The 14,725-nt window shown below is 64.7% G+C and overlaps 2 protein-coding genes across 3 annotated transcripts; one reads left to right on the top strand and one right to left on the bottom strand.

Moving 5' to 3' along the window:
- The first annotated feature begins 3,571 nt into the window (after window positions 1–3,571).
- On the top strand, window positions 3,572–9,824 carry CDT1 (chromatin licensing and DNA replication factor 1). The gene is made up of 10 exons (XM_068956408.1): window positions 3,572–4,060; window positions 4,287–4,439; window positions 4,645–4,865; window positions 5,608–5,802; window positions 6,381–6,526; window positions 6,974–7,077; window positions 7,574–7,762; window positions 8,208–8,342; window positions 8,434–8,635; window positions 9,092–9,824. Exons 1-10 carry the CDS (start codon window positions 3,695–3,697, stop codon window positions 9,253–9,255), a joined length of 1,875 nt encoding a protein of 624 aa, XP_068812509.1. The 5' UTR covers window positions 3,572–3,694; the 3' UTR covers window positions 9,256–9,824.
- On the bottom strand, window positions 9,815–14,725 carry APRT (adenine phosphoribosyltransferase). Of its 2 annotated transcripts, XM_068956412.1 has the most exons (6): window positions 14,232–14,452; window positions 13,327–13,430; window positions 12,447–12,580; window positions 11,612–11,690; window positions 11,190–11,461; window positions 10,580–11,102 (listed from the first exon to the last, which is right to left on the bottom strand). In XM_068956412.1, the coding sequence occupies exons 1-5, from the start codon at window positions 14,309–14,311 to the stop codon at window positions 11,319–11,321; spliced, it is 540 nt and encodes a 179-aa protein (XP_068812513.1). In that variant the 5' UTR covers window positions 14,312–14,452; the 3' UTR covers window positions 10,580–11,102; window positions 11,190–11,318. The 2 variants fall into 2 exon arrangements, with proteins under 2 accessions (XP_068812512.1, XP_068812513.1); XM_068956411.1 differs by having other exon boundaries at window positions 9,815–11,461; window positions 14,232–14,725.

The raw sequence follows: 14,725 nt of genomic DNA, 5'->3' as shown, positions 1-14,725 counted from the left end.
TTCCCCCGCCCCGCTGCTGCGCCTTTATAGGCGGTGGCGCCGCCGCCCGGCCCCCTCGGCGGGTTGGCCCACACAGCCCAGCCCGGCCCGGCCCGGCCCGGCCCGGCTCGGCTCGGCTCGGCTCGCCCCGGTCAGCCGCGGCGCCCGGCACCACCTAGCGGCCGCTCGCCGCGCACTACAGCCCCGCCGCATCGGTGACACGAGTTGGCCGGTCTCAGCCCCGACCCTGCGAGCAGCGCGTTAGGGGCGCACGGCGGGGTGCGGCGAGCGGCTGTCCACCCCCCGGCGAGGGCTAGGCGGGGAAGGGGCCGGAGGGGGGCTGCAAAGCCTCGTTGCAAGGGGCAGCCGCGCTGGGTGAGCCGGTGGAGCCCCGGGCTGGCCTCCGCGCTCCTGCTGCCACAAGGAGCAGGCGGGCTGCAGGCAAGGGCATTTGTGGCAAAAAAGAGATTGTACGTTTCCTGTTTGCTTGTCATAAAAAAAACCCGGCGCTGAAGATAATTGAGGCTGAGTGCTTCGTTTAGGGCTCCAGGGTTAGTTAATGCCTGCAGAAAGCTCTGAAGCCGCGGCAGCGGGGTGGGAATGTCACGCGCTCCTGTAATTCACTGCACCCAGCTACCATGTGCTCCGGGAGCCGGGTGCCCAGTCCTGCACCCCGGGAGCGGGCTGTCCAGACCCGTATGCCAGGAGCAGGGTGCCCAGACCCACACCTGGAGCCCCACCTGGAGCTGGGTGCTCAGCTGTGTCCCCAGAGCTGGTGCCCAGTCCTGCCCCCCCAGGGCTGGGTGCCCGGCCACTGCACGCCCTGGGGCGCATGGCTGTGCACGCCGGGGGCTTGGGGCCCCGTTTGCCGCCCCCTGGCCCGAGGGGCGTGGGGATACACCTGGCAGGGAGGGGGGCACGGCTGTGCCGAGCAGTGCTGGTAACCGCTACACCGCTCAGCCCTAACAGGAAACAACCCCTGAAATTCTCCGCATTCTTTGGCTTCATCGCATTTGTTTTCCAAACACGCTTAATAAACTGGCATCCAGTTGGTGCGCGGGTAACTCGCTCCCCCCTCGCCAGGCTCCGCTTCCTTCCCTGGGCTCCGTCCAGCTGCTTTCACAGCTCCTCTCGCCCCGGCGCTCAGGCCCCGGCCCCCTGCGTGCAGCCCGAGCCCCCGGCGCGCCGCCCCGGCTGTGGCGGGCTGCGTGCCGGCGCTGCCTCCCCGCTGCCCGCGTTGCGCTGCGGGATGCTGCGCCGCGGGGAGCCCGGCGGTGCAGCCTGCCCGGCGCACCCAGCACGGCCTCTCCAGAGAGCCGCGGCAGGCTGCAGGTGAGCAAAACACCTCGAGCATCCTCAGAGCAAGGACTGGCCCCCCCTCTGCCCGGCAGGCGTTGCCGTATCGATCCTCGGGAGCCGGGATCCGGAGGGATTCGCTGAAGTAAAACGTTCTTCAATACCCAGCCGCAAAGTTCTGCATTAACGAAACATCTGGGAACCCGCAGAAGCCAGCCTTCGAAATCACAGCTGCAACGCTCCAGCTGAAACCCTCCGGCCGGAGCAACGCCGGCCTTCCAGGAAAAGGTGGGACGACGGCAATGTGCACCGGCCTCCCAGCTCGCAGCCCCAGCCCCGGAGCGCCCTCCGCGCTGCCGCCAGCCTTCCAGCCCGCGCCGGCAGCCTGGCAAACAGCACCCGCTTTCATGGGTCCGGGAATGGCACCCCAGAGCCCTGCTGACGAGGCAGCGCGCATCCCCTCCCGCTCGGCCGGAGCTGCCACGAGCCGAACCCAGCCCTTGGCTGCCCCGCTGCGCTTCACCCGTCTCGCGTAGGCTTTAGGAGATATTTTGGGGAGCGGCGTGTGCCGTAACGCGCTGCGGCAGCCTCCCCGCCGAGCCTCCTGAGCCAGCCTCGCCGTGGGCTGCCTGCGCGCTCCCGAGGAGGGTTCACATTTCCTTGCGGGGCCGGAGGTGGCTGCGGAGCAAGCTGTGCAGCCGGTTCCCGGCCTTGGGGGTTTTGCACTGGAAATTGCAATCGCTTTCGCAAGCCGGTTCCTCCTGCCTGGATTGCCCTCTGGATCTGGGCCTGAAATTCCTACCCCGGTGCCCAGCGGCAGGAGGGAGGCCGGGGCAGCGGGTGCTGCGGACACCTCTTTGAGCCCGGCGTTCGCATGGCATGCAGACCTCCTGCCTGTGCTCCTGCTTTGCTTTCCCAGCAGCGAAGGGCAGCACGGCGCTGCCGGAGCGCGGAGGCCCCAGCCCCAGCCCCAGCCCGAGCGGCAGCGGTGGACTGAAGCTGCAGAGGTGCAGGAACGCCGCGGCGGCAGCATCGCTGCAGAGCCCCGCAGCAATGCCAGGGCTCTTGCTCTGGAGTCGGACTGCGCAGAGGAGATCTCGAGCCACGCTGGGAAGGCCGGGGAGGCTGAGCCCGGAGCCTCAGTGCCGGAAACAAGCAGCTCAGCCCCAAGCATGCTGGGGAGAGCAGATAAGCCCAGAGGCAAGCGCTGGCCCAGGGGCCGGCCGGGGCTGGAGCAGAGCTGTTTCAGGAGCTCTTTGTGCTCCTCTCCCCACTGCTCTAGGGTCTCTCGGATCCAGGTCCCCTGCCAGGGAGCAGGTGCTTCGAGAAGCCCTCACGCCCTGCACGTGCTGTGGGCCCGAGCAGCCCCAGGCTGGTCCCCAGGCAGCCTGTGGGGTGCTGAGGGGACCGTGCACCCAGGGCAGAGGGCAGCCCTGCCGGGGGGCCAGGCATCGTCCCTGCAGGAGGGAGGTGGGCTGCGGGTGCAGCAGCAGGGGTATCCATCCGATGCACCCTGGCTGACCTACTGCGGAGCAGGGTCCAATCAACAGGGTGCACCAGCCCATGGAGTGGGCTGGAGGCACCGCAGCATCCCACCTGGGGCACCACGGAGCAAGATCTGACGTCCCAGGGAGCAGGGGCAGGTGCGCTCGTGCATCAGCTGGTGCATCGCTGAGCTGGGCACCGCAGCGCTGGTCTGATGCACCATGGTGGGATCTGATGTACCACAGCGAGGTCTGACGCACCATGGTGAGGTCTGATACACCACACTGGGGTCTGATGCACCATGGAAGGGTCAGATGCACCACGGCGGAGTCTGATGCACCACGGCGGGGTCTGATGCACCACAGCAAGGCCTGATGCACCACGGCGAGGTCTGACGGACTACAGTAGAGTCTGATGCACCACGGTGGGGTCTGATGCACCATGGCGAGGTCTGATGCACCACGGTGGGGTCTGATGCACCATGGCGAGGTCTGATGCACCATGGAAGGGTCTGATACACCATGGTGAAGTCTGATGCATCACAGTGGGGTCTGATGCACCACAGTGCACCAGCTAATGCCCCACAGAGCCGCGGCCGGCGCAGCAGGGCCGGGCAGACCCGGCCAGGCACGCAGTGCCCCGTTACCCCCACGCCCCACTCCCCCCCCCCACCCCGGCCTCCCACGTTGCGCCTTGCCAGGACGCGGTGCGGCGCCTTTAAGAGCCCAGTGGCGCCAATCCGCTCCCCGGCGCGCCACGTGACCGCGCGCGGCAGCAGCGCGCGGCGGGTTCCCGCCAAAGCCGGATAGATACATTGTAGCGCGGCGGCCGCGGCGGGGGGCACGTGGCGGCGCGCCGGGACCGGGACCGGGACCGGGCTCGTCCCCATCCCCATCCCGCCGCTGGCCGCGCCCGGTGCCGCCTCTCCGCTGCCATGGCCCAGCTCCGCGTCACCGATTTCTTCGGCCGCGCAAAGGCGGCCGCCGGTGCCGACCCCAAGCGCGGCGGCAGCCGCCGGCTCAAGGCCGCCCTTCCCGAGCCGCCGGTGAAGCGGGAGGCGGAGGCGGCAGCGGCCGGTGCGGCGGCGGCGCTGAGCGCCCAGCCCCTGGCGCTGCTCGGCTCGCCGCGCACCCCGGTGCGGCCCGGCGGCGGCGCCCCCCCGGCGGCGCGGGCGCTGGCGGGCAGGAAGCGGGGCCGGCAGGAGCTGGAAGAGGAGCCGGGCACCGGCGAGCGGAGCGGCAAGTCGGCGCGGAAGAGGCTGGAGCTGCACCGGGACACGGAGCCGGGGCCACCGGCCGCGGTAGGGAGCTGCCGGGGCTGAGCGGCCCCTTTCCCGGCCTGCAGCCCCCCGGGATGGGGGTTGGCGCAGGGAACGCCTCAAACCGGGGCAGCACCCTGGTGCTGGCACCCTGCATCCCGGTGCAAGGTCACGGGGGGGGGGGGAACGGGGGGGGGGTCTCTTGCACCCCTGGGTGGCAGCGTGCTCCGCCAGCCCTCGGCCGCTAACCCTCTCTGCTCTCCCGCAGGCTTCCAGTCCCCCGGCCGCTGCTCGCCCCCCGACACCCTTCTCACCGGACAAGGCAGTGGAGACCCCGGCCAGCGTGACCCCCAGCCAGGGGCAGGGCAGCAGGGCACAGCCTGGCCCAGCCACGCCAGGCCAGAGCAGAGGCTCGGAGCGGGTACGGCTTGGGGGGGGGGCTTGGCAGGTCCCCATGCCCGTGCTGGGTGAGGTGACCCTCAGTGCTGTGTCGGGTCACCCCCGTTACCCTGCTCCCTGCAAACGTGGGAGCTGACGGCTAGAGGCGGGGAGGTCCCCACCAAAGGGGCTTTAAAGAATCCAGCAGGTCTCTCTTCCTAAGCTGCCTGTCTCCTGCCCTACCCCAGGAGAGCATAGCTGAGCTGAAGTGCCGCTTGCAGAGGATGAAGGCCCTTGCTCAGCTCGTGAAGCTGCCATCTGTCTCGCCTGAGACCAGTGCTGACCTAAAGAGCTGTCTCAAGCGAGCGCAGGAATTGGAACTGAGGATCTGTGAGAAGAGAGCAGAAAACAGAGCGAAACTGGAAGCACAGCCCTCAAAGGAGACCAGCGGTTCAGCAGCAGAGGCCAAGTAAGAAGCAGGTTCGGGGATGCAGCCAGAATAGGAATAGCGTGGTCAACTGCGATGCAGCACGAGAAAAGGCATGGATGTAGTGCAGCTGCTCCGCAGCAAAACAGTGCAGCTCTGTAGGGCTCTTTCCTGCCCTCCACGTGTGCAAGGGCAGGCTGTGGGCTCTGCAGAACTGCTGGCAGATCCCCGCTGTCTTCAGGTGGCTGAGTGGGTACTTGGCAAAGTACTTCTTTGAGGTGAAACTAAAGCGTAGTCAAAGCCATCCCGAGCGATGGCCTGACTCGCCCGCTTGAGCCAGCGAGCGCTTGTAGGGCTCTGTGGCGAGTAATGCAGCTCCTGCGCCATGCTGGGTGCGGAGGAGGCTAGAGAGCGTGGTGCGAACGTGCGGAAGGGTCTCGCTGGGCTATGGGACAACCATGTGTAGGGCTGGATGAGCATCTGCACCCCCAGGACTTCAGAGGATGGATTATGTCACCCAAATAGCTGCAGAGGTTCCTTGGAAAAGACTACAGGGATGGGGGGAGGAAGGAGACCTTACCTAAGCGGGGTGAGCGTGGCGTGAGCCCCTAGGCTGGGAGGTCAGTCCTGACTCACGGTGGGATGCTGAGCCTGCCTGTCCTAGCCTGGGAGGTCACAGACTCCCACCGCAGGCGTGCGCTCGGAGCTGTTCCGGACCCACATGCAGAGCCCCGTGGTGACTGCCCGCAGGGGAGCCTAACACGTCTGCTCCCTTCCCTGGCAGCAAGAAGGCACCCGCTTACCAGCGATTCCACACCTTAGCCCAGGACGTCCCGCCAGGGCTCACGCTGCCCTACAAGTTCAAGGTGCTGGCGGAGATGTTTCGCAGCATGGATGCCATCGTGGGGATGCTCTTCAACCGCTCGGAAACCGTCACCTTTGCGAAGGTCAAGCAGGGGGTGCAGGACGTGATGCGCAAGTAAGCCCAGGGTTGGGAAGGGAGGTGGGTGGCCCTGGGAGGGAGGGCTCTGCTGGGGAAGCTGACTCAGCCAGCGGAGCGGCAGCTCGAAGGGTTTCCTGGTGCTGGGCCAGCCTGCGTAGCATGGAGGGGACGCGGTGGGGAGCCCGTCCAGCAGAAGGTAGCTGGCTGTGGGTGACTCCTGAACCCTCTTTGCAAGGACTTGCATGGCCCTGAGCACCCGCAGGGGAGAGCCGCTAATGGAACTGCTCCGCAGCCCTGCTTTTGGCAGCCCAGAAACGGCTCCATGTGGTCAGAGCATGTCCTGCCTGGCTGATGGCACTCCTGCTCTGCCGTGGATATTGGGGGCTGGCACCAGGTCACGCAGGGCCCCGTCTCAGAGGGAGAGGCAGTTGGAAGCACCATGATAATGGGCTTCTGTGTCCTTCACAGCACAGAGGTGCTGCAGGCAGCGATGTTAACTGGCCACGTGCGTTGGTCTTGCTGATTCCTCTTGGGCTCCTAGTTGAGGCCATCAGGGTGGATTCCCCAGTGTCAGCCCTTGGGGTTTCTGACCTCACGGGTGGGTGCTGTTGCAGGCAGTTTGAGGAGCGACACGTGGGCCAGATCAAGGCGGTGTACCCTGCGTCGTACAGGCTCCGCCAGGAGAAAAACATCCCCACTTTCAGCAGCAGCATTAAGAAGTCGGACTACCAGCTCACGCTAGAGCCGGTGCTGGGGGAAGGTATGTGCCTGGGGTCCCGGGAGAGCTGAGGTGGGCTCGCAGCACCTGCGTCCCAGCAGGGACCTCTGAGGCCCCAGGAGCGCTCTCTGCGTGCTGGCTCACTTTGCTCTGGCCCATTAAATAATCTGACCTGTAAGGTCCTGAGCATACTAGAAGTGGAAAACACTTTTGGGGAGAGTGGGAAGATTGAGCAGTGATTCTGGCAGTGAATCAGCCCAACGACAGGTCTCTGATCCTGTCCTTCAAGAGGCTCTTGAAACTTGGTTCAGAACCAGACAGCTGCAGTGCTGTTCAGCTTTGAGACATCACAGCCTAGCAGCAGGCGACCGGCTTCGTGCTCAGCCCGGAGCGCTGCCGGGGCAGCCGCGAGGGCTGCGCCGGGTGCCGCAGAGCCCGGCTGTGCCACAAGCACCGAGCTGTGGGTGATGCTCGAGTCTCCCTTTCCAGAGGAGAAGGTGGACGGCCGCCCTCACTTGTCGGCGTCGCGCCTGCTGGAGCGCAGGAAGGAGTTCAGCCGCAACCTGGTGAACATTGTCAAGCAGCACCACAAGGTGAGCGCCCCGCCGCGCAGGCAGGTGCCGGCGGAGCTGCCTCGGCATGCTGCTCTCGGCGTCCTCGGAGCCGCTGCCTGGAGCATCCCTTTGGGTCAAACCTTCACTGGAGGCACCAACGGTCTTTCTCCTTCCCTGGGTCGCTGGTGGGTCTTGCCCTTTTGGGGTCTGGGATTCCTCTGGTTGCTATCTAGAGAAGTGGCTGGAAGGACTGGGCTGGCATCCAGGCTGGAGCACAGCGTGGGCCATGAAGCTGCTGGTTGCTCTGGATATTCTTGGCAGGCAGGCGTGGGTGGGGAGCGTGGAGAGCTGAGGCAAAGATCAGGAAATGCATCACTTGAGAGGCCTAGGCTCGAATCTCCTGGCTCTGACTCTTCTCCGAGCCTGCTGCCACGTAACGCTGAGCCACGCTAAGAGCGTGCTGCCGCTCGGGCAGCAGCTGGACCTCCCCTTACCTGACTCGCAGGTGCGTAATGCAGCTCTTGCCCCACTCTAGGCGTTCATGGCCTCCCTCAGCCCCCCGATGGAGGTGCCGGATGACAAGCTGACGCGCTGGCATCCCCATTTCAACGTGGACGAAGTGCCGGACATCACCCCGGCAGAGCTGCCGCAGCCCCCCCAGGGCGACAGGCTGACCACGGCCCAGGAGGTGCTGACCACGGCCCGGGGCATGATGACCCCGAAGGTGAGTGACAAAGATCTCGCTCCAGCCGCATCCCCGAGGGGTGGCAGACCTCAAACCTGCTGCCTTTCCAGGAAGATGTTTCTAGATAAGCCAGCAGGAAAGGTTCAGAGCCTTAAGACTGAGAGTGCTGGGAAGAAGCAGGCAAGTGAGGACTTGAGCATGAAGACTACTGCTCTGGGCTGTAGTGTAGGCCTGGTCGCAGGCTTAGAGAAGTCTTCAGTACTTACTGTTGGGCTGGGAGAGGAGCTGAAGTACCAGAAGCTGCCCCCCTTACAGGTAGGGTGGGTCAGCCACGCGGGACAGGAGCTTTGGGCTGCTACAACGCAGCCCTGCCGGGACCGAGGGAGTGCGGCGGGGAGTCACGGGGTGGGGGAACATCTCCTTCCTCCAGCATGAGCAGCTCCCAGATGTAACCCAACTCCTCCTCTCTCTTCCACATGAACAGATGGAAAAAGCTCTTGCCAACATGGCCTTAAAAACAGCTGTAGCGAGTGTGGGGGAATCGGTGGTTTCCAACGCGGCGTCCCCTGCCAGCACCTCCAGCGCGCTGAAGGGGGTGTCCCAGGCCCTGCTCGAGAGGGTGAGTAATTCGGTCCTGGCGGTCACTGCAGCAGTGGTGGCCCTGCCAGGGGGGACCTGCGGTGTCTGACCTGTCCTCTCCACTCCCCAAGATCCGGGCGAAGGAGGCGCAGAGGATGCAGGCGCTGATGACCCGGGCCCCGCAGGAGGAGGAGCGGCTCGCCATGCTGGGGCGGCTGCCGGCCATGGCCCGCATCCTGCGCAACGTCTTCGTGGCCGAGAAGAAGCAGGCGCTGACCCTGGAGGTGGCATGTAGCCGCATGACGGACAGCTACCACACGCAGCTGTCTCCCAGTATGAAACGGGGCGGGGGGGGGGGAACGGGACTTCTCTGAAGTGTGGGAAGCTCTTGGCAGGGTCTCTCGCGTCCCCTCTTCCTCCAGCCGGCCTGGCGAAACCCTTCCCTGCAGGCCCCCACGCTCTGGGGTGGTGGCGAGGGGTTCAGCCCCTTCCAGCTTGCCAGCCCTGCTGTGGTTCGCCGTGTGCGGGGCCACCGGGTTACCTCCGATGCGAGGGAAGCTGCTGAGTTCAGACAGTCCAAGTTAAGCTTGGGAGCGGTGTTAGTCCGGCCTGAGGGGTGAATCCGGCCCGAGGGTGAATCCAGCCCTGGTGTTTTGGGACCAGGGATAAGTGGCTGTGAGTTCCTAAGAGCAGAAACAGCCGCAGCCCCGTCGGAGGTGGCTAGATCAGCGCTTAGGAGGGACAGTGCGGGACAGCCGGGCGATGCTCTAACCTGCTGGTTCCCCGCAGGTGACATGGAGAAACACCTGCGCCTCTTCGCAGAGCTGCTGCCTGACTGGGTCAGCGTCCACACCATCAGGACAGACACTTACATCAAACTGGACAAGGGCAAGGACCTCAATGTCATTGCGGAGAGACTTGCCCAGGCAGCCAAGGAGGCAGAAGCCCCCTGAGCCTGCTGGAGGGCTGAGCCGTCTCGTGTGTGACCTGCGCTGTAGATGTAGCAAGCTCTGGATGCTGTCCACAGGACTGGTGGGACTTTTGTAGGCTGCCGGGCATGTCTGAGGGTCCAGGAGCTGGGAGGTTCACCCTCAGGGATGCCTGAGGTTGCAATGAACAGGCCTCACTTCCACTATTTCCTCTGCCACGGTCCATCAGGACATAACTCCCCCAACCCTCGAGAGCTCTGAAGGTGAGCAGCCTTGGGTGCCATGATGCCCACCTCAGCAGTGAAGAGGAGCTAGCAACCTCTTCTTGACTTACCATGTTCTCCTGAAGGTTTGATGCAAGAGCTTTCTTCCATTAACTGAGTCTGGGGGTGTGGAGGCAGGACTGGGTACGGTGAGAGGGTGACAAGGAGGAAGAAGTGAGAGCAGTCACAAATTGCTGGTGTTTTAGAGCTCTGGGCCTTGTTCTGTTTTTAAGGGAGGGAAACACAGCTCCAGCTCTTGCTGGAAATGACTACAGGACTTGTCAAAACATCTTTGTATTAAATGGTTTAAATATAGCTGACTCGTGTTAACCCTGTGCTCTTCCTCCTTGATCGGCTCTGCTGGAGCACCACGGCTCTCCATGGCAATGGCTTGTGCGGGGAAGGGCTGGGTTGTCATCCAACTCCTGGAGAAAGACTTGCTGGAAAAAATGAGCAGGGGTTTGCAGAGAACTAAATGCAGCTTTTGTAACTACGGCTCAGTCCAGGGCTGTGGAGGACCTGCAGCACCTCTCCCGCTGGAGAGGGGAGCTGACGGGGCTGAGGGCATGCACGGGTGGCTTTCACGCAAGGGAAAGCCCAAGCTCCCTGCAGTGGGGAGCAGCTGGATGGGGCTGGGGAAGACAGACAAGGCCTGGGGCCACCTCACATGTACAAGGAGGGTGCTGCTTCCTGCAGAGGTGCAGGCACCGTGCTGGGTCGCTGCGTGCTGCAGGACTGCCACCCTCCGCATGGGTGCCGGGAGCTGCCTTGGCCCTTCACTATGTCCAAAACCTTGCACTGCTGCTGTCACCAAAAAAAGCTGGTTTCACAACAAGATTAACTCCCAGCCCACTCAGTGACCTGCAGGATGGTGGGGTGACCGCTAACTGGGTCAGGAAAGTGTCCCCGCTTAAAGCTGCGCGAGCTGGCCCGAGGCAGCCGAGATGCCCACCGGGCTCAGCGCTGCCTCCCAGCACTCGGGGCGCAGCCTCGGCCCTCCGGCCGGCGCTCAATTTAGGGGGGGAGACGGTGCACGAGGGTCGCTAACAGCTTCAGCTGCTGCAAGAACTGCTCTGAGACAGGTTTAAAAAAAGTAAAAAAAATGTATTTCATCAGCGAGTTCAAGCCCTGGTTGGGGGGGGGGGGGGGGAACCAGTCCCTCACTGTTGTCAGGCCCAGGGAGGCTTTGGCACACCGGGAGCCCCTCTGAACCCCACCTGGGAGCACACGTCCAAGCCCAAAAGGACACCGAGACAGGATCCACGCCTGTATCGGCCTTTCAGCATCCCGGCGCCTGAAGTCAGCAGCGCGCGCGGGCAAAGCGCTGGGGAACTTGCGCTGAAGCAAAGCGGCGCGGCGGGTTTCGGTGCGCGCAGCCCGCGGGGCTCTCCCCGAACCGCGCGAGCCCACCGCCCTCGAAGGCGGACGCGCCGCTACGCTTCCCTCGGGCAAAGCATCGCGCCGGGCCCAGCCGCCGGACGTCCGTCCCCGGGGCTCCCCGCGCACGACGCGGCCCACAAAGCTATCGGATCTCAGCAGCATCGTTTTCACTTTGGTCTCCATTAAAAAAAATAGCAGTAATAAAAAAATAAATCACTGGGCTTCTTCCTAAAAAAAAATGATCGGGCTATTCCCTCTTCCTAAAAGGATGAGCTCAAAAAAAAAAAAAAAAAAGGACTCTTACGCTAAATGCACCTTAATCTGTGGCTTGCAAAACTAACGCGACTTCAAACTTTTACAGCATCTGCTCAGCACCCAGCCTGAGCGCCGGGGCTGCCGCTGCCCGGCAGGAGCCGCCGGGCAGCCCCCGCGCCGCCGGCACCCTCAGTCGTACTGCAGCAGCGAGTAGAAAGGGACCGACTGGAGCTTCTTGGCCCCTTTCAGGAGCTTCAGCTCTATGACCACCAGGCACTCGAGGATTTCCGCCTTCAGCCTCCGCAGCAGCTCGCAGGCGGCGCGCATGGTACCTGCGGGACACGGGCGCAGCCGAGCCGTCACCGAGGAGCGCGGCCGGGCCGGGCCGGGCCCCCGCGCGATTCGCGCCCGGCCCCTTCCCGCGCGCCGGCAGGAGCGGCCGGGGCTGCGGGCGCCGCTCGCCCCGCGCCTGCCTCCCTCACCTCCGGTTGCGAGCAAGTCATCCACGACAACCACTTTTTGCCCCGGTTCCACGGCGTCGCTCTGGATCTCGAGCTCGGCCTGCAGGACGGAAAGAGCAGCTTCCTTTCGCTCCGGCGGCCTTCGGCGAGGGCAGCCCTAACGCTCAGCCCCTAAAAACGCGCCAACGGCGGACCGCCGCTGGGGCCAACCCTCCGGCGCGAACCTTCCTGGAGCGAGCTACGCTCCCACCGCGAGCTCTCCGGCGGGCGAAGCCTCCCGAAACGCGCCGGGGACGGGCGCACCCTCGGAGGCAGGGCTCGGTCCTGCGCAGCGGCCGGCCCCGGCAATAACGCCAGTTTGGGGTTTCAGTCGCTGGGCTTTGCCCGCTGTTAGTGCTCAGTGGTAGCGCGTTCGGAGGCCTACGGCAGAGCTCTTCGGGCAGCAGCGGACGTGGCGTTAGGAGGCGAGTGAGGTGCTTTGAAGCCATGCACTTAAGGCGTTCGGTTACAGCACTTACTGGGAGAGTGGGCAACACCCTCGGTGCTCACGCATCCCCCTTTCCTCTCCTCCCTATTCCGGGGCCATGCTGGCACTGGGCTTTGCTCCTTACCTAGGCGGCAGCACCCATTAGTACCGCATCAGAGCCAACAACAACCCTACAAGCCCCCAAATTCAAGGCAACTTAGCACCAAGTTATGTCCAAAAAAAAAACCCCAACAAAACACTGTGGTTCACAAGCACAAAGTGCACGTCCGCAGCTCGCCGCGGAGCCCGGCTGTGCCAGGGCGCGGACCCCCCCCGACCCGCACACGGCACCCGCCAGCCTGGACGGCCCTTTCCCGCCGCACGCGTTACCTTGCCGTATTCGAGGGTGTACGAGATGGACTCCGTCGGACCGGGAAGTTTCCCCTTTTTTCGTATCAGCACAAAGCCGATGCCCAATCTCTGCGCCAGAGGTGGGCCTATGAGGAAGCCGCGGGAATCCAGGCCTGCGGGAAGCAGAGCAGCCGGGCTACGTAAAAGACGCTCGTTCAACTCGAGTTTCTTTGCACGACATCCCCGTTTTACCTTCCCGCGTTCAGGCGGTCTCGGGAAGCGCTCGGCTCGTACAGTCGCTTCCGCGGGTTGCAAGCAGGCCAGCGCGCTCCGGCGCGGCGGGCGGTCGCCGAGCCACACGGCGGGTGGCCGCCTGGGGCTCGGGCTCGCACGCCTCCCCCAGCCGCTGCCTCCCTTTGCTCCCCGCTAGCTATTTTCAGAGATAAGTTCAGTTAAGCCGCAGTATCAGCGCAGCCACGCCGCCGGGGTCGCACCGCGGTTATCGCTCGCGCTGGGGAGCAGGCTTGGTGTGGGCTCGCTGCACTCTAGGCTATCGCCCAGCCCGAGCGCTCCCTCCCGAAGCGCTTTATTCTCGGTGTCGCAACGCGCTATCACCGCAAAGGCTGCTTCGGTCGGCTCGGCGAGGCCTTCTGCGAAGGAACACGCGGGGACAGGGTCTCCTTGCCGAGGGCACTGCGCTGGACCTTGCAGGCACAGTGTGTCACAGACCTTCAGTACTAACTGAATGACACTTTGTTTTGTTTTGTTTTCCCAATGAAGAAAAGCAGTGAATTATGAAATTGGCACTGAAGCATCATCGGATGGCATTTGCCACATCCAAAACCAGGCGCAGAGCCGGCGCGGGCTGCGAACGTGGCGCTCTGCCCGGGGGGCCAAGGACCCTGCAGCAAGCACTCACCTGCAATTACGTCGATGTGGGGGAAAGAGGCCTTCAAATGAGCTTCCAAAAGATCAATCAAAGCCCTGAAAGCTGCAGGGTCCTTCAGCAAGGGGCTGATATCGCTGCAAACAGAGGGACAGGCGTCAGCTGCCTCCTGGGGCTGCTCTGGCTCCCAGGCGCAACCATGACGGAGAGCTCCCAAACCTGCAAGTGCTGCCCCGGCCAGAGCCCGCCCAGCGCTGCCAGGGGCGGGCGAGAGCTGCACGGGGTGAGGGAGGCAGCTCACAGCTGCCCAGAAAGGGACGGAGCCAGCACAGCCCCTGCCTCTGCCCCAGCTCCGTCCTGCCCCAACACCAGCCTCACTGCAACCCTTGCACCAGCCCAATGCATCTCCTCCCCAAACGTACCCCAGCTCACATGCATCCCCTAACGTAGTCCAAACTACCCACAGTCCCAGCCCAAATCCACCTCCAAACAAAATGCACCTCCTTCCCAAAGGCACACCCCCCCGCCCACATGCACCCTCTGCTCCAGCCCCAAGGCACCTCCTACCTAAAGGCAACCCCAGCCCCAATGCACCCCCCTGCCCACATGCACCTTCTGCTCCAGCCCCGATGCACCCCCCTGCCCTCATGCACCCTCTGCTCCAGCCCCAATGCACCCCCCTGCCCACATGCACCCTCTACCGCGGCCCCAATGCACCCCCAGCCCCAATGCACCCCCCTGCCCACATGCACCCTCTACCCCAGCCCCAATGCACCCCCCTGCCCACATGCAGCCTCTGCTCCAGCCGCAATGCACCCCGCACCCAAACGCACGCCTAGGCCAAGCGCCTCTCCCCCCCGCCCCGTGCACCTCTCCCCAAACGCAGGCCCAGCTCTCGCGCCCCCCGGCCCGGCCCGGCCCGCAGGACCCGCGCCCACCGGAAGAGCACGCCGGGCACCGGGAAGTCGGCGAAGGACCGCACGCGCTCGCGCACCCGCCGCAGCCGCTCCTCGCTCATGGCGCCGCCGCTCTGCGCAGCCGCCGGGGCCGGGGCGGGCCGGGGAGGGAGGTGCAGCCGCGGGGCGCCGTGCGCGCAGCTCGGGTACCCCCGGTGCACGGAGCTCAGGTACCCCCGGTGCACGGTGCTTTGGTTCCCCCGGTGCACGGAGCTCGGGTACCTCTAGTGCACGGAGCTCGGGTACCCCCGGTGCACGCTGCCTTGGTTCCCCCAGTGCACGGAGCTCGGGTACCCCCGGTGCAGGGAGCTCGGGTACCCCCGGTGCACGGTGCCTTGGTTCCCCCAGTGCACAGAGCTCGGGTACCCCCGGTGCACGGTGCCTTGGTTCCCCCAGTGCACGGAGCTCGGGTACCCCCGGTTCAGGGAGCTCGGGTACCCCCGGTGCACGGTGCCTTGGTTCCCCCGGTGCAGGGA

This window comes from Struthio camelus, chromosome 10 (assembly GCF_040807025.1).
Source record: "Struthio camelus isolate bStrCam1 chromosome 10, bStrCam1.hap1, whole genome shotgun sequence".
NCBI lineage: Eukaryota > Metazoa > Chordata > Aves > Struthioniformes > Struthionidae > Struthio > Struthio camelus.
Note: the sequence above shows the minus strand (reverse complement) of the source record. Positions and strands in the feature narration are given on the sequence as shown.

Bases quoted from the DNA above. Each gene is read 5' to 3' on its own strand.
- CDT1 (XM_068956408.1), top strand. From the start codon at position 3,695: ATGGCCCAGCTCCGCGTCACCGATTTCTTCGGCCGCGCAAAGGCGGCC. The intron at 6,527-6,973 runs GTATGTGCCTGG...CTCCCTTTCCAG, and splicing joins AGAGCCGGTGCTGGGGGAAG to AGGAGAAGGTGGACGGCCGC. The intron at 8,343-8,433 runs GTGAGTAATTCG...CCACTCCCCAAG, and splicing joins CCCAGGCCCTGCTCGAGAGG to ATCCGGGCGAAGGAGGCGCA.
- APRT (XM_068956411.1), bottom strand. From the start codon at position 14,311: ATGAGCGAGGAGCGGCTGCGGCGGGTGCGCGAGCGCGTGCGGTCCTTC. The intron at 12,581-13,326 runs GTGAGTGCTTGC...TGCTTCCCGCAG, and splicing joins CCACATCGACGTAATTGCAG to GCCTGGATTCCCGCGGCTTC. The intron at 11,691-12,446 runs GTAACGCGTGCG...TCCGTCCTGCAG, and splicing joins ACACCCTCGAATACGGCAAG to GCCGAGCTCGAGATCCAGAG.